A 16,186-nucleotide genomic window follows, 5' to 3' on the forward strand; every position below is an offset into this window, starting at 1 on the left:
AGGAGTACCCCACACAAACTACACTGAGGGTAGTTCCCCCACATGTAAGGACCCCATTGCTAGCCTCTGCTCTCTTTAAAAGGTTTTTGTATTTTTTTCCCACCTGAATTCCTCAGTTCCTTCTGCAAATTACATAATTTTACCTCTTTTCAATAAAAGAGAAATTAAGTCCACTGGCTTCAGCGTAAGGCTTTGAAGATGGGAGTTCTGTTCTGAACTTGTTCAGAAGTGGCAGATGATTCAACGTATGTAACTAAAGGGAGTGAAAAATCCCTGCTTACCTTTTACTCTGCTACTGTGTTAAGGTCTATCACATCAAATTGCGCTTTTTGCTGCGTGCGGTCCATGAAGATCCCAGAAGAACTTTATATAAGACCTGGCTTGTTTATACTCGCGCTAGTTAAAGACAGACAGAGCCAAAAACAGCATTTAATGTTTATTAAGCCTTTGCAAAAACACAGACCTTTTCCAGTCAACTTGAAATTCATTATTTTGGTCAAATTCAAGTATTTCTTGCACATCTCACTGGATTGGCACTAGCAGCAGACGCAGCATCACAAGCAGAAAGCATTGGCACTTACAGTAGAGAGTCAGAAGGCTGAAGCTGCATAGATTTCAAGGGTTGTGCTATACAGAGAACTTAACGTATCAGATATGGTAACAAACTACAGGCAGTTTCACCTTCACTGCAGTATGAAACTGGTTATTTTATGCTGTGTTACTGGATGGTTGCTTCTGGTGTGAAAAAGACAGAGGCCTTCTGGTGAATTCTCCAAGCCTAGAAGGGTGTATTTCGCATACCAGTAAGCACAGCAGGTACATTTGCATAAAAGATTAGCAGTAGAAAAATACATTTTGAAATTCTCATTTTATCAAATTCAGACTCTACATCTCCAGAGCTATCCAGAATAACACGAAGCTTGAACTGCACCCGATATAAATGTCCTCTCATCCCATTTGCTCGTAGGGGACTCATGACATCAAAGTGTCACCTGAATGCATGCCTAGTAGCTATTGGCAGCGTGTTCCCTGCTTCCTGAGCACCTACGTGGTGTATAATTCTGTTCATCTTTCTGGTTAGGGAAATCTGCGTGTTCAGCTGGCAATAAGACCAGTGCAATTCCTTAAAATAGGGATAAAGCCCATACGACTGGTTTTGAAAGGGGGGTGCAGAGACATTGGGACAAGTCTCACCCATCTTTTTTTCTTTTTTTTTTTTTTTTTTTTTTTTTAAAGAAATTACTGAATTACTAGAAGGATCAAACAAAAGTTTATATATGTGTCAAATAGGGGTGGACTAGATGATCTGGGTTGGACATCCAGAGGTCCTTTCCAACCTCAACCATACTGTTATTCTGTGAAATTCATCTTCTAAGCCAAAAAACCATCAAGAAACAATAAAATCTCTAACAACTAAGGGGTTAGGTCCTCAGACTAAATTGACAGAGACAGAAAATCTTTAGAAGGTGTATTAATTTATGCACACTGAGAACCTGTCCCAACACAGCTTCACGGTTTTGTATTATGTGGGTCTGAACTGCTGGTAAGACCAACCAGTGCTTGTAATTAAAAAGAAAAAAACAGAAGTTTATTTGACAAGGGACTTGGTTTACCTAACTGTCAAGTATCTTGACATGAGAAACAGAGGAAGTGAATGGATTATGCAGAATCAAAAGTTTACTGAAACATAAGAGCTACAGGCTTCCACTACATGAAAGAACTGTAATTCAAGTAATAGAAATATGGAGAGAAACCCTGAAGCCCGCAGTCAGAGAAACTTGAGGACAAAGCAGGATTTAGCTCAAATTCCTAAGCAAAAAGCTAGCAGCACAAAAGCATACAGCAATAAAGCAGAGCTTGTAAAAGCTTTTAAGCTGTTTAAAATAAAAGATGGATCTTCCATTCATTAAATGCTCCTGCTGAAGAAAAGCATCAGCACTATATAGATCATGAGAATAGTTTTAATTTCTTAATTCACCTGGAGATTAAGTTTTACCAAGTATACCCATGCAGAAATATTCTTTGCACTGAGTTGCAGCAGAACATTGCATACTGCCTACAGCAAACACCACCATTTCACTGTTTCGCTCTCCTTGTAATGTCATTATTTTCCAGTTCCCTTCTCCAAGTGAATTCTATTAATCATTAAACACTTAAGGCACAAACAGAAACAAAAATAAATAGCATCTTTAAAAAAAAGTCAAATATTTAATTAGCACATCCTATCTGAAACTCTTAAGTCTCACAGACCTTAAAACACTATTCTGATACTAAAAACTGTCAACAGAAAAAACACTACTGACATTGCTGCTTTATCCCGAGGACTTTATATGCACACGAGCACTTTAACAGCTATAGCTGTCTGAAACATCTATTCACTCATCTTTCATTTTTTAAACAGACAGATAAAATGCAGTTAGTTCCTCTGTAGATTTCTACTCTTCCTGAGATGTCCAGCATCAGGACCACCCAATCCACACCATGAGATTCACGCAGCAACACCCACTACATTGCTCCCACATGGACATGAAAGATAGACCTGAAGCAGGGGAATTCAACTCACCAAACAGGAGCATCTAGAATGAAGGTTAACTAGACAGCAGTCAGTCACATGAGACTCTCTGGTATTGGTGGAAAAACATAGACACTCGCAGTGCACAATCCACCATACCCTAAACTAGATGTCTAAAACTGCCTGTTTTCCTCCACTGGCTGTAAACAGAGCTTAAACTGGTTAACAGAGCTTAAACTGGCTAGCCCAGTTGCAGATGTCCACACTACAGATGTCAAAAGCTAATTAAAATGAATTCCACCTTAAGATCATGGGCTAGCATCCTCTTCCAGGTCTGCCTGCACAGCTGAAGATGGAATGCAAGTGACCTGCCTATCCTGAGCGGGAAGCTACCTCCTCCACCTGCCTGCCAGCAAAACAGGCTGTCGAAGCAGCCCCTCCACCACTGAGCCTCCTCCCACCCGCTGTAGTTCTGTACTCAAAGCTGTACGGGTACCCTGCATCACTCTTGACCACTGGGCTATGCTAAACAAGTAGATTTGACCTGGAATAGATTGGGCAGTGCTCATATGATCGCTTCTCCTGTCCGAGCTAAGCAGCATTGGGCTCCCACAGCCACAAAGAATTGTACGCAATATATTAAGTAGTACAGCTGCTGGCCAAAGGAACGTATGTTTGTAGCCTAAGTAGGCTTTGGTTTACTATTTAGACAAGACTGAAGAATTCAGACATTCCTCAAAGTGGTTCATTATTATTGTAACAAAGAGGGTTGAGTCTTCTTTTTACAATCATCATACAGATACTGTTTCAAGCTTACAATTTAGTAACTTCAAGGCATAAAACCCCATTCTAATAAACCAAGGGCTTGTTTACTGGTCTGATTTCAACTTACTGCAATCACAGAAATTTGCACAGTTCCTGTTCTGAGATATATATGCACATTTAAAAAAATATCGATGAGCACACCTGCATCCAGACCTGACCCCCAGTTGACAAAGCAGATCTAGAATTAATTTTCACCTTTTCCTAGTGTCCTATGTGTAGTTACCCAGTGTCTTTTATGAATAGGAATGTTTAAAAGCTGTTTGAAGAAGAAATGGAAGTTTCTTACACATAGCTGGATTGTTTTGAGATGGATTCTGGCACTCACATTACCTTCCTTCCCATGCTTTCTCTTCAAAATCTTAACTATATCTTGAACATAATGAAACAGTAGAAAAGAGCAAAGGTGTCAAGACTCCGATGTACTCTTCAGTACTCTGACCCTTGAGGGGCAAAGGAAGCAGTCGTTGACACACAGAACAAAAGCTCAGTGCAGTGTTTAGTTAGGTTCCTTCCCGCAGGAGCTGCTTATCACTGATGCTTCCCCCAAGCGTCAATATGCAGCATCCCCCCCAAAGAACTCTGACCAAAGTTAGTTATCTTTATTCTCCCAGTTAAGATAAAGATGTACAAACATATTTCAGGTTTGTATATTCTACGAAATAATTCATTCGCTATATAGATTTTCACGTAGCATAAAGCAAGTCTGCACCTGTAGAGAAGCGGTCCCTACAAACACAGCACTTTTTTCTCTGAATAAGATTCAATGCCACCTTTTAGATAAGAAACCGTTACGTTTTGTTCTGCAAAAGCAATCTTGCACTGATAACAATTGTCAAGTCCTACAACTGATGATTTATGTTCTATTATCCTTTTTCTAGCAATTACAAGTTGCTTGAAAATTAAGTTACAGTTAGTATTTCTCCCCAGTGAGGCAGTCTGACATGATGTGCAAATGCTTACGTTGCCCTGTAAGTCAGTTGTTCCCAGAAGAGATGGGCTGGCAGCATGATAATAATTAAATGCCAATATACAATTGGCCTCTTTTATGAAAAATAAACAGGCACAAAGACAAACTGTTCCACTGCTTATACTAACCACCAAATGGTGAGATGACTATTTATTTTAAACACAGCAATGAGGCTGCAGTGCGGTTTACTGACTTTGATAACCTCAGTTTAACAACTTAGAATGCGTTCAGAACTAAAGTTCTTATTTCTCTGATGATTCTTCATCTGCATTGACCTTCTCACCTTGGAGCCACAGAAACGCTGACTTTGCTGTGCCATCTCCACTCTGTTGGGAAAAGCAAATGAAGGTAGCCCAGACAAAGCCACAGAGCCCAGTGTAAGCTGTTCGCAGGTGAACAGGGACCAAAATGAAGTTTGACAGCTGCGTTGGAAGGAGAGAGAGCTCCGTTAGTGCTCCAGGCATCGTTAGGCCTTAACACCTACGCACCCAACAACTCCACTGACTTCTTGCTGGGTCAGACATACTACGAATGCATCAGACCAGGTTTTATGAGAAAGGAAGGCTCACTGAGTTACCTAGAAACTCACCTGCACAAAAGGCCAGTACATCAGCCCCGTCTGAAATGAAAATGAATCAGTTGTTATTCTTACAGACTTCAATCACATAGATTCTTTTCTTCTTACCACATTTAGCGAAGACTGAAACGTAGTTGAGTAAAGTTAATAAAAGCTATTAAATCGTAAATTAAGTTGCTTAACTTAGAGGTTGCAATATTAAACTTTTAATCATCTTCATGTGCCTCTCTGCTAGGAGTTTCTCAAACACATTATTCTAACTCATTTTAAATACAAAACTCTAAGCACAGTTAAGTCTTCATAGTCACCTGACACCAGATACATAAGCACATTTACCAGATGGGTGAACAAATGTTTAAATATGTGAACATTTGTTTCAGCCATGAATGAAAAATACCACTGAACGCTATTTATTTCACACTTCCAATGCTCCTTCTACTTACTCATGTATGTAAGGCTTTTTTGCAAAAATCAATGGATAATTTACTCACAGAACATAAGGTCAATAAAAACCTTATGCTTTGATAGGATACAGTGGGCACTGTTTTTAGAATCATCCTCCATAGGAATAAAAATAATCCTTTTCTATTCTACCTATATAGTTCCACAGTGCGAGGAGAAATTCACATTGCATCACGCTTTCTCCTTCTATTATATTTTTTCTGCTAATCTATCGTTTTTCTCGCACCTGAGAAATCTTTAAAATTCTTAATTTACTCAGCTCTGAGGTAGCACGGATATTTTTTTCCTGTGTATGTAGAAATGCAAACCAAACCCAGCTATTTATACCAAAGTTGTGTTAAAATGAGGGACTGTGTTTCAGAAAGTGAGAAGACTGTCACTGAAAAGTACAGGCTGAAAGGGATTCCTAAAAAAAGATCTCTCCCTAACTAATGATTTTAACAGGTGTTGATGTAAGTGTTGCCGGCGGCATTACTAACTAAGCACTGATGTGTGGGTACTTCTTCAGATAAAAGGCAGTACAGTCTTAATCAGCGTTGCGTTGTGGGGCTCTCATTCAGACAGAGCTGGGTGCAAGTGTTATGTACACAAACGCTGCACATTTTTAAAATGGCATCGTTTCACCCGTCTGGCAGCAGTGCCTGCTCCAGACTACCCTGACTTCAGATAACTGCCGGTACTTAAAGCTTCCTCCACATCATCAAATAATGGAGTGAGAGAAAGGCTGTTGGAGGAAGGAATATTTCACATATTTTATCCAATAATATCATGTTTTGCTTAGCTGGGAGCTAAGTGAATTGCTTGCCTCACCTTGTATGTATTCCAAAATTTCTTTTTACAGTCTGAAAAGATGTCCTCTTTCCTCTGAAGGATGCTCATACCTAGTGGCAAAATATTTACAACAATCAGAAAAAATGCAAAAATGAAACGTTTGCTTTTTTCAATGATATCCCAAACTCTTCTCAAAATATATTACAATAGCTTTGAAAGAAAAGCTGATACTATTACAAAGAAAAAATACCGTTCTGGCTGCCTACTAGTGCTACATCATATTTCCTCATCTATCAACGTGGCGCTCAGTGTTGACACCACAGATCAACTGGAATATACTGGATAGGTGAAAAGGGCGCCATTTTTGTTTTTAATTTCGGCCATAATCAACACGTGATTTTTTTACCTTCACAAATATCCACATCAAATCCAAATTCTAGATTGGCAAGCAGAACAGTTTCAAAACCTACTTGTTTAACCCTCCGCATAGAGCGCTCCAAAATTTTAAATAAATTCTAGTTGATCCAAACTCCTCTTGATTCTAGGACAACACAACCTCCCAAGCGGAATGACCTGAAATTGCATATTAGACACAGGCAAAGTGGAAATAGAGTAACCAGATGAATCCCCATCACACAAAATGTCACTTAAAGGGTTCAAAATAATAAACCCTTTAAATGATATTTCATGTGATGAGAATAGCCAGGTGCCAAATTAAGACTACATCTTTCTAAGAGATGCAGCAGCTCTTCAAGCATCACCCACCTTCACTGGAAGATGTGACCTATATTAAGCAAAGGTATCAGACGACATGCGTTAATGAATCAATCTAAAATCAAAAGCTACGCATTTGCGTGTAAGCAGAGGCCCAACGTTGCGCAGTCCAACTCAGGCATCTCTCCAGGTATTTGCATGCCATGAGGTTACTGGTATCTAATCTTGCTATTACATCATACTGCTACCCAATTCAGGGATGTCTACTCTCCTTTTCGTGGTCCTTCAAATCCCTCTGGTCCTTGGGCAATTCTCTGCTCGCATTCTGACACAGGCGGATAGAATTTTGAGAGTAAATATCTGATGTTTGGCTTCTCCTTCCATTTCTCTTCAATCACAAACTGCATGATTGCTCTATCAGGGTCATCAAACGCAGATCTCCCGATACCAGGCAAGAGAGCACCCGTCTTGCCTTTCTTCCACGTGACATTCAAATTAGATCAGCGCCTTGTTTTACACTAGTCTCACCTATTAATTTTCTTATTCCCTCATGTTTATTTTTGAAGTAGATTAATAGTCTTCTCTAGTCTCTTCTTAACGGTTAGCTTTCGAGATTAACCACTAGCAGTATGCTGTATTTCTAGATACTCTGACAACGGAAGACAGTACAGTTTATTTGCCGAACCGTGGTACCTCCCCGACATTTACAGGTAATTGTGCTCTGGAGACAGCTGCCGTTCAGAGCCGAGCCGAGCCGAGCCGAGCCGCTCGAGCAGACCCTGGTAAGGCGTTCTGGGTCCTCCGCCACTCCTCAAAAGCCGCGGGCGCAGCCAAGCCCGGGCCAGCAAGGCCGCCCGGCAGGCAGCCCTCATCCGCGGCCCTGCACTGCCCAGCGGCACGGCGCCAAGGCGGGGGGGGGGGGCGACTGGCCCCTGCGGGTCCCACACCGCTTCCCCAGCTCCGAGCGCAGCTCCGCCGGCGGCTGCGGCCTTTGCCGGGGCCTTGTGCCGGCTGTTCCCCGGCGGGCCCCGCGGCACGCAGCGAGCCCTCCGCCGGCGCTTCTGCAGCGCTCAGCGCCCGGCTGGCCGGGCAGGCAGGGGGCAACTCGGCCACCCCACCCTACCCGGGGCGGGGAGTCCCGCTCTCCGGCGCCCAGCGTGCGTGCGCCGGGGCTCTCCGCTCCACGCCGGGCCGCCCCCCAGACGGCCGGCGGCACTCACCCGTGTAGAAGGCGAGGACGGCGACGGGGGCGCCGAGGAGCTGGTCGCAGAGCACCTTGCCGAGGACGGCGGGCGGGCGGCGGCCGGGCAGCGCCCGTTCCAGCGCCCGCAGCCAGACGTAGCTGAAGTTGCCGTGGAAGGCGAGGGCCACCAGCGCGACGCGCCGCGTCTGCGCCCAGTCGGGCGGCTGCCCCCGCCGCCGCCGCCGCCACAGCTGCTGGGCCGCGTCGCCCGCCGCGAAGAGCCCGCCGTAGAGCAGCACGTTGCAGAGCCAGGGGAAGCGGCGCAGCCCGCCGCGCAGCAGCTCCCCGGCCATCGCCCGCCGCCTCTTCCGCCCGCCGCCGCCTCCTGCCCGCGGGCCCGCCCGCCACCGCCCTCGCCATCTCCGCGGCCCCCGCTCCCCCTCGGGGCTACCCCGCCCGGGGTGCCACCTCCGCCGGGCCTGCCCCCGCCCCTGCCGGGGAAGGCCGGCACCCAAGGCCTGCCCAGTGCTCGGCCTCCCCGCGGCCGCGCCGGGCTCCGGTGGGCCCGCGGGTGATGGCCGGGTGCCCGGGCTCGAGCTCGTGGGGTTGTCTTTCCAGAGGGTGCGTCTGCTCCGAACAAGTAGGTCAGCGGGGCTCCTGCGCTTCGGCCGAAGGTGCGCCGTGGAGGCACCGTGCAGCATGGCCGCAACAAGTGTGAGAGGACCGAAAACTAGGCACTGTTGGCTTGTTATCTTTTTGATTATCATCTCCTTGTTGCTTGCTTACGTGACTAGGTTACGGCTTTTTCTTTCCAACTTTGCGGCCTGGTTTCTGTTACCCCACCGAGCAGGGCTGATCACACCTGCGGTTCCTCCGCTTCTCGCTCTGCTATTGAGACAACCGGAGGAGGGATGCAGAAGCGACGCGTGTCTGTTCAGGGGACCTGTGTACTCAGCCCTGTACAGCAGAACCCGTGCCGTGAAGCGAGCTGACAGCTAGGGACACTCGCGTCCTGCGAGGCAGCCCTCGGCCACGGGAGACACCGACCGCGGCCCGGAGCTTCCCCTCGGCCCTGGCAGCGGGCTCAGCCTTGACCTGGGGAACCATGTCCAGGCAGGAGGCGGTAGCTCAGCCTGTGCGCCGGTAGCCAGAGACGAACGTGTTTGAAACTACCGTGGAATCTTCCAGGAAGGACTGTGAACGAGCATGGGTGCCTTGCGGGTGGAAATACACCTGAACTGCAAGGCGGAGCGAGCTGCCCGGTGCGTGGGAGACAGGCGGTGTGCGGGCCGTGAGCTGTCCTTACCGGCCCAGTGCCGGGCACGGGAAATGCACACCAAGGGCACCTGCAGGTCGTGCTCTGAAATAATGCAAATGGCGCTAACGGCAAGAGGAACGTGTACCGCAAATAACCCCGGCTGGGAAGAGCAGAAATAAAGCTCTGGAAACGCGGGTTTCGCCGCTCCCGCCGCCCCGCCTCCCCCGGGCCACGTCCCCGTGCTCTCCGCCGCGGGAGGCCCCGCTCGGCCCGGCGGGACAGGGCGGCCCCTTGCCCGGGACGGGCGTCGCTCGGGGCCCCCCCCGCCCCCCGAGCCCGGACGAAGCTCGTTCTTCGGGGCTGTGCGGTGTCCTCCTGCGGGACCCGTAGGTAGAGGAAGGGGTTTGGTGTCACCGGACCAGGCCCCTGTAGGCCGGGGTGACAGCCGGGAGGTTTGTGCAGGACCCGCCCGGGGTACCGGGCCGCCCCCACCCGCCGCCGCGGGGATGCGAACCCGCGACACGGCGACGGCGCCCCCGCGCAGCTCTCACCTCCCCGCTCCGCTCCCCGGCGGGAGCCGGTGGCCGCCCGGGCCGCGCTCACCGCGCATGCGCCAGCACCTGTCACCTCCCCGGTCGTTCTCGGGACTGTTCCACCAGCTGGGGAGGGGCGGGCGCGGGCGGCGCTCTCCTCAGCCCCTGCTGCCGCGGCAGTGCCGCTGCCCCGCGTCCTCCCCGCCCGCCGGCCGCCGTGGTCTCGGCCGCGGGGCGGGCCTGTCGCCGTTCCCTAGGTGAGCGCGTTCCCCGCTCCGCCCGCCGCGGTCTCGTCAGCGCTGCCAGCGTGGAGCCGGCCGGGGCTGAGGCGGAAGTGCCCGGCGGGGAGGCGGCGCTGCACCGGGGGCCCCGCCGGCTATGGACGCGTCTCTGGAGAAGGTCTGCGGGGCGCACCGGGGCGGGGGTGACCCGGGGGCTCGGGGCACCTGCGGGCGGGGCGGCGCTGAGGCGCGGCGGGCTCTGAGGGGCGAGCAGGCCCCGGCGGCCGCGTCGCTGGCTGGGCGGTGGAGCCGGGGCCGAGGGGAGGGGGCCGGGGCCGGGGCCCGGTGCGGCCGTGTCGCGGTTCCGTGGGGGGCGGGGGCTGCGCCACACGGGCCCGCGTCAACTTTGTGTCGGGAAGCCTTGGGTGGGCAGCGAAGCCACGGGCGTGCCCGCTCCCCCGCCGCCGCGCCTGGCCGTGTGGGCTGTGGGCGCGTCCGTGCGTGTGTCCCGGATCCGTAAAAGTCGGAATAACTATCGGGAAACGCTGCTTTAGGAACGGGGTGTTTGTTTGCTTTCCTGAAAAGAAGATGGAGCTTATTTCCTGGGAATGTTACCGTTCAGCAGGATAGTAGAGACTATATATATATATATATATTTTAATCTTATACCGAAGGTGTTTGCAGCCCTGTGTTTGCTCTCTTCTGTCCAATGTACTATACAAAGCAAATATTGATTCTGTAACGCCATAAGTGACTGACAAAACTTATTTCGCCTTTGTCACTGTGAGTCAGTCAGAATCTGGCAGCGTGATCTGGGACCTGCCGCGCTTCTGCTGGCTCGGTGGCACCTGCCGCTTCAGAGGGCCTGCCCCAGGAGCGAGGGTGGCAGGGCTGCTCCGGCGTAGCCTATCGCTGGTACCGGCTGTCTTCCAGGGCAGTGTGCGCTTGGCATAATTTCTACTTTACGTGCTTAAGAGGTGTCAAAGCATCCTTCCCCTTGCCTCACGGACGATATGCAGCCCGTTCAGTAATCTTTGGAATTGGCTAGAGAAGTTTGAATGGGATGTGCTCTAGTGAAATGAATAGTGAGGGAATTCAGGAGGTATCTTTCTGATGTGGGTAATGAGTTGGTAGCAAAATGGTTTGATGTGTTCCAATCCATGCAAAGAATAGAGTGTTAAAGAGTATTTGGTAGTCTTTAAAAGCTTAAGTTCTTTACTAGTGCCGACAAAAGTTACAGTGCCTGCTGCTTGTTTTGAAAAGTTTTGATTACTTAAGTAAAACTTAATTAAACACCATATTCCAAGCTAGTATATTCATCAACCGGACTCGAGCAGAATAATGGTGCAATAGGCAGTTATTTAAAGAAGGCACATCAGTGCAGGGCAAGTGATTGTCCTGCGGTACTGACAAAATCCGTAGAAACTTTGTTTGATAGTTCATCATAAGATGAATAAAACCACCATAGGCATAGTCTATAATGGTGAGAGCCCTACGAAAACTTGCATGTCTGACTTTTTATACACGTCTATCTATCAGCATATATTGAAAAGTTATTGTTTGGTTTACTTATTTATCATGGCTTTTTTCCCCATGTATGATACAAGCTGTAATCCTCTGTATAATAACATACCACGAGACAATTACTGTCTTTAGCCACTGAGCAGTTAGTGCTCTCCTTGAAATAGTCTTTGGTTAAGAATGTTGTAAATAGGTACAACCTGCACTTTATCCAGTCTGGAGCACGATATATAAGAAGTCTTCTCCCTAAATAAATTTGAAATTCATCCAAGCTGGGATATCTTTATCCTTGGAGAATGTGTGTCTGCTTACCTTGTGCTTATTTAAGCACTATCATAATACATCTGAGACTGTCTTTTACTTGAATCATGGATTATCTCGTCCTTATGTATATATACACGTAGCTTATTGGGATGTCAGTGATAAGTATTTTTTACTTGTATTAAAATTTGTCAAAATTTTGTATTTTTCATGACAAAGCAGGCATTTTGGTAGAATCACCTAAGTAGCTGTAATGCGTGGTGACATTGAATGACTACAGTCATTAGGTTCTTGCAAATGGAGGAGTTGTTTGGGTTTTTTTATAGCAGACGAGAAACTTCTTGAGAATTGAAAACATTGTATGATAGTGTTGCGAGGAAATCCGTTGTAGAATCTGACCCACAGGTGTGCACACCAACATCCTCATAGTTTAATTTTTGCAAATTATCTTTGTTCTATCAGACAAATGTTTTGGGGGTTTTTTATGTATGAATGTTGTGCATCGTAAGTGGTATAGAATAACTTTTATCTGACATCTGGAAAGCTTTTTTGGGGTGAATTTAAGTTGTTCTGGAAGCCTGTGTTAACTTCACAAGTTTGGCTAACAGATCTATGATTTTAATTTTTTTTTCCCCCACTAATATTTTGATAGAAGTGACCAATCTTCTGAAGGATTGTAACATTTTAAGTTTCAAATTAGGTGACTTTGTAGATGGTAAAATAGGGCAAATCCTTTCCTTGTAACTTCTTGCTGTCTCTACAGCAGCGCTTTCCCTGAACATGAAAAAACTTCTGGTTTCTTGCTCAGCCGGTGACTTTTATCTTTTGTTCCGCATTAATTACCACAACATCCTGGTAACGTTATGGAAAACTGGGACGGCAGACCTGCGTGCAAGTCCTGGTGCATGTCAGGGAAGTGATAAAGATTAAACGAGCAAACACGAGCAAACACCTCCAGGTAGCACCCGGTGGTGACACAGTGCCTGCCGTTGTCATTCAAGCCTGACAGCCGTGAGGTGGCTGCTTTTTGGTTTGTTATCTAAACCTTTGCTTCGCCTGGAGAATAAACACAGTGTTCATTTGGCCGAAGAATACTGATATTGTTTGAGATTAATTTACTGTTCAGAACAGTTTTTAGTTTTTGATGGTAAAACTTTCTTCTAGGCAAATATAATAATGTAGTGGGAAAATATACTCCTCGTGAGATATGTACTGAGCTACACTTCTGGGTTTCTTTGCACGCACTATAGTTTATGTAGACTGTTGAAAAATCATCCCTTTCTCACGTTAGGAGAAATGCAAAATCAAGATTGTAAAACACTGGTATATGAAGCAACGTTCTCCTTGTTGAATTTCTAACTAACGTTCAGTCTTATCACAACTGGAGAATGGCTCCTTACCCTTCCCAGCTGCCAAGTGACCCCAAGGTGTGACATGCTCCCTGTAAAGCCAGAAGCAGTTTACAGTTCAAAGTGCTTAAAAAAAATAGTATCAGATTAGTTAGAAAATAGGGAAGTAGCTGCAAATCAAACCTATTGCAAGTTGACCTCAGTGCATTGGATGAACACGGTTTGAAGGCAACAAGTGACTGTCAGGATCTTTGGGGGGCTTAAGGAGACAGGAGGTGTTGGGCTGCTGAATGGACACCTTGAAGGGAGACGCCATGGCTGGTGCCTCCTTAGAGCTTGAAAGGACATTGCATGTCCTGTAGCTCATCTGGGCAAAGGATCACCGAGCTGCGATCAGTCGGATCCTGGGGTATCAGGGAAGCACTGAGTGCCGAAACCAAGGCTAATATAATATCTAGTGCAGCTGGTTTAACCCCTCAAAGAGCGCGTTGTCCTGTGGGTCAGGAAGTGGTATTCGAGAGCTCGTCTGCCAGTCTTCCTAAAAACAGTTCAAGGACACGGAAAAGGTATTCTGGTTATTGCCCACTGGACTTTATACACACTTGATCTCATGTACAGACTAAACTAAAGCAAGGTACCACTTTATTGTGTCATGTTATTACAGCGTGTTCAGAAACCTTTCTTAACTGAGTGGTTTGTTGTTGTAACTTTGCCACACCTACTTTTCTTGCTGCTTAAAATAAGTAGATAGTCTTCTGCTTCCCACCTCCATGCACTTACTAACGTGAGCAGAGGAGGAAGCATATGTAAAATCCAGTGCGCAGCAGTAAAAGGTTTGTTTGTTTTTCTTCCCATAATCCAAAGGAGAAAATAAGTTTCTGCATGTCCGTTTAGCAATTGAGGGGGGGCAGGGAGAAAAAGGCATTCATTTTCCAGTTAAACCCACATCAGAATTCAAAGACTTGCTGGATTTCATAGCATTTTATGAACCTTAGCGTAACTTCTTATGAGTTTTTAAACCGTATTTTATGTATTTATTCTGCCAGCTTATTGGCAGAAGGGTTTCATGCACGTGTAATTGCTAGTAAGTGAGACAGGATGGGTCACGAGGTAAGCATATGCGGGTTTTAACATCTGATGTAATTCCAGCAGGTGAATTTTGCATTGGTAACAAACAAAAGAAGCAGCTCAGAGCCCTTTTTGTAATGCCTCTACATCTTGTGTCCTCATCTACAACAGATCTGTTTCAATATTTGCATGTGATGCTGAGGAAGGTTCAAGCAAATAACTACCTTCCAGCCATTGATCATGTTTTATGGCAACCTGAATTGAAGTGTGCAAAATAGTCACAATCAGTAAATTCTGTCCAGTTACTCAAAGTCTGCCAGGAGCAAACCTGATTTCTTAAGATCTCTTTGATGTGGTGCAACTCTGGAAACCACTGAAAATGTATGTTTAGAATTTTCTTCTAGCTATATATATATATATAGTATTCTGAGTATAAAATGCTTTCAATGTGTGTATTTTTTTTAATCTCTGTGATGAGGTCTTGAACCTTTCATATTTGTACTGCTTTTTCTTGCAGTGCTTAATTAAGTTATGGAACCTGTAGCCAGTGGATGTTGTAGAAGCCAGAAGTGTAAAAACTCATTTATTGCTAAATGCTGGGAGTTATTGTGGGAAAATATTATTGAATACTTGCACTATTCTTTTGTTCTTCCTCCAAACATTTGTTACTGGCCACTTGTAAAGCGATGGAATACAGAGAGCTATCAATCATGGCTTGATCCAGTGTGACCATGCCTGACTACTGATTCTTTCAGCCACCTACTACTTGCTATAATATGAGTTAAATCTCTAAATATTTTGGTAAAAATAATCTTTGAACATATGGTAACTCTCAACTTAATTTTTTTCTTTTCTTGATCAGTCCTTTGGATGAAAATAGTGTAAAATCCTCATGTAAATTAATCCCGCTACCTTCTGTGATTAAATTTGCTCTTGTGTCTGCATCTGCATGAGCAAACGTATTTGCCTGTGTTGCACATGTTCAACAGTTGCACGCATTTCCATCAGTGGTGATGGAAAAGTGCGTGCAGGCCTGTAGGAACAGCGGTAGCAGACAAGCTATTACGTTCCTGCAGTATGGATAGTGTAAGTTTAAATATTAAACTTGTTTGGGATATTCATTTTTTTTAAACAGCCACCCCCCCATCCTTAGCAGCAGTCTAACGGGTTAACTACTGGAGGCTTTGTACGTGGGCAGGCCCTTTGAAAAGGGTTGGTGTTGAATTCAGGGAGGCTGTGCTTACAGGGCCTTTGGGAAGCAGAGGGAGGGAGAAGAGGCTCTGTAACAGTCGCCTGAGTACCTCAGGGGTTTGGGCTCCCTGATGACATGGGTCTTTTCAGTGGTGTTACCTTCTGCCTTCATAATGGGGTATGTTGATTTTTCAAATACGGTTCAATATTGACCACTATAGGTAAATCAGACTCTGCCAGATGACACCTTTCCTATTCTCTGGAAGCTTCTAGATGCACCTAATCCCTAAACAGATAAATGTTCCTGTCCAGATCTCTTGCGTCAGCCTCACAAGCTCCTGCCAGGCTTCGTGGGTTAAAGCTCATGAAAGAGACTTCTTCAAAGCAAAAGCAGTTCTTTGGAAAATACTGCTTGCTCATCTTTGAACGTGCCACTGGTTCAGGGGAGATAAGTTCAATGATTTTTAGAGCCCTTCCATCCTGACAGGCTCTTTAACAAGTATCTGTTGGTACCTGGTTTCAGCAGGGAATTCAGGATTTCCGACCTGTTTTGTGTAGCTAGAGGGCTGCAGCTGCTGTAAGACAAGCCTTTTCTGTGTGTCAGTCTGCCTTAAGCTGCCTGCTGCAGGTCAGTTTTACCCTTCACTCTAGTTAAAGGGTATCTCTCCAATAAGTTAAGATTAAAAATTGGTTTAAAGGTACCAGAAATTGGGAAAAAGAGATTTACAAGAGTATTTGGCTTAGGTGTTTTCTCATCTGTTTTGAAAACTACT

General features: G+C 46.3%; 2 protein-coding genes across 3 annotated transcripts in view; one reads left to right on the forward strand and one right to left on the reverse strand.

The window, feature by feature from the left end:
• Positions 1 to 421: 421 nt before the first annotated feature.
• MPV17L (MPV17 mitochondrial inner membrane protein like) lies at positions 422 to 8,883 on the reverse strand. 2 transcript variants are annotated; one of them, XM_075767441.1, is made up of 4 exons: positions 8,049 to 8,727; positions 6,154 to 6,224; positions 4,894 to 4,923; positions 422 to 4,726 (listed from the first exon to the last, which is right to left on the reverse strand). In XM_075767441.1, exons 1-4 carry the CDS (start codon positions 8,710 to 8,712, stop codon positions 4,547 to 4,549), a joined length of 945 nt encoding a protein of 314 aa, XP_075623556.1. In that variant the 5' UTR covers positions 8,713 to 8,727; the 3' UTR covers positions 422 to 4,546. The 2 variants fall into 2 exon arrangements, with proteins under 2 accessions (XP_075623556.1, XP_075623557.1); XM_075767442.1 differs by having other exon boundaries at positions 3,918 to 4,630; positions 8,049 to 8,883.
• A 1,100-nt stretch (positions 8,884 to 9,983) lies between these two features.
• PDXDC1 (pyridoxal dependent decarboxylase domain containing 1) overlaps positions 9,984 to 16,186 on the forward strand; it is a 32,503-nt gene continuing 26,300 nt past the window's right edge. Inside the window, exon 1 of the mRNA XM_075767438.1 lies at positions 9,984 to 10,201. Coding sequence (XP_075623553.1) covers positions 10,181 to 10,201 — 21 coding nt within the window. The 5' untranslated portion in view covers positions 9,984 to 10,180. The remainder of the gene's footprint in view (positions 10,202 to 16,186) is intronic.

Source organism: Balearica regulorum, chromosome 15, assembly GCF_011004875.1.
Source record: "Balearica regulorum gibbericeps isolate bBalReg1 chromosome 15, bBalReg1.pri, whole genome shotgun sequence".
Lineage (NCBI taxonomy): Eukaryota > Metazoa > Chordata > Aves > Gruiformes > Gruidae > Balearica > Balearica regulorum.

Coding starts and splice junctions, on each gene's coding strand:
- MPV17L (XM_075767441.1), bottom strand. CDS start 8,712: ATGCTGCACGGTGCCTCCACGGCGCACCTTCGGCCGAAGCGCAGGAGC. Junction 4,924..6,153: donor AATTTTGGAATACATACAAG/GTGAGGCAAGCA, acceptor TTTTCATTTCAG/ACGGGGCTGATGTACTGGCC. Junction 4,727..4,893: donor TGTACTGGCCTTTTGTGCAG/GTGAGTTTCTAG, acceptor CTTCCAACGCAG/CTGTCAAACTTCATTTTGGT.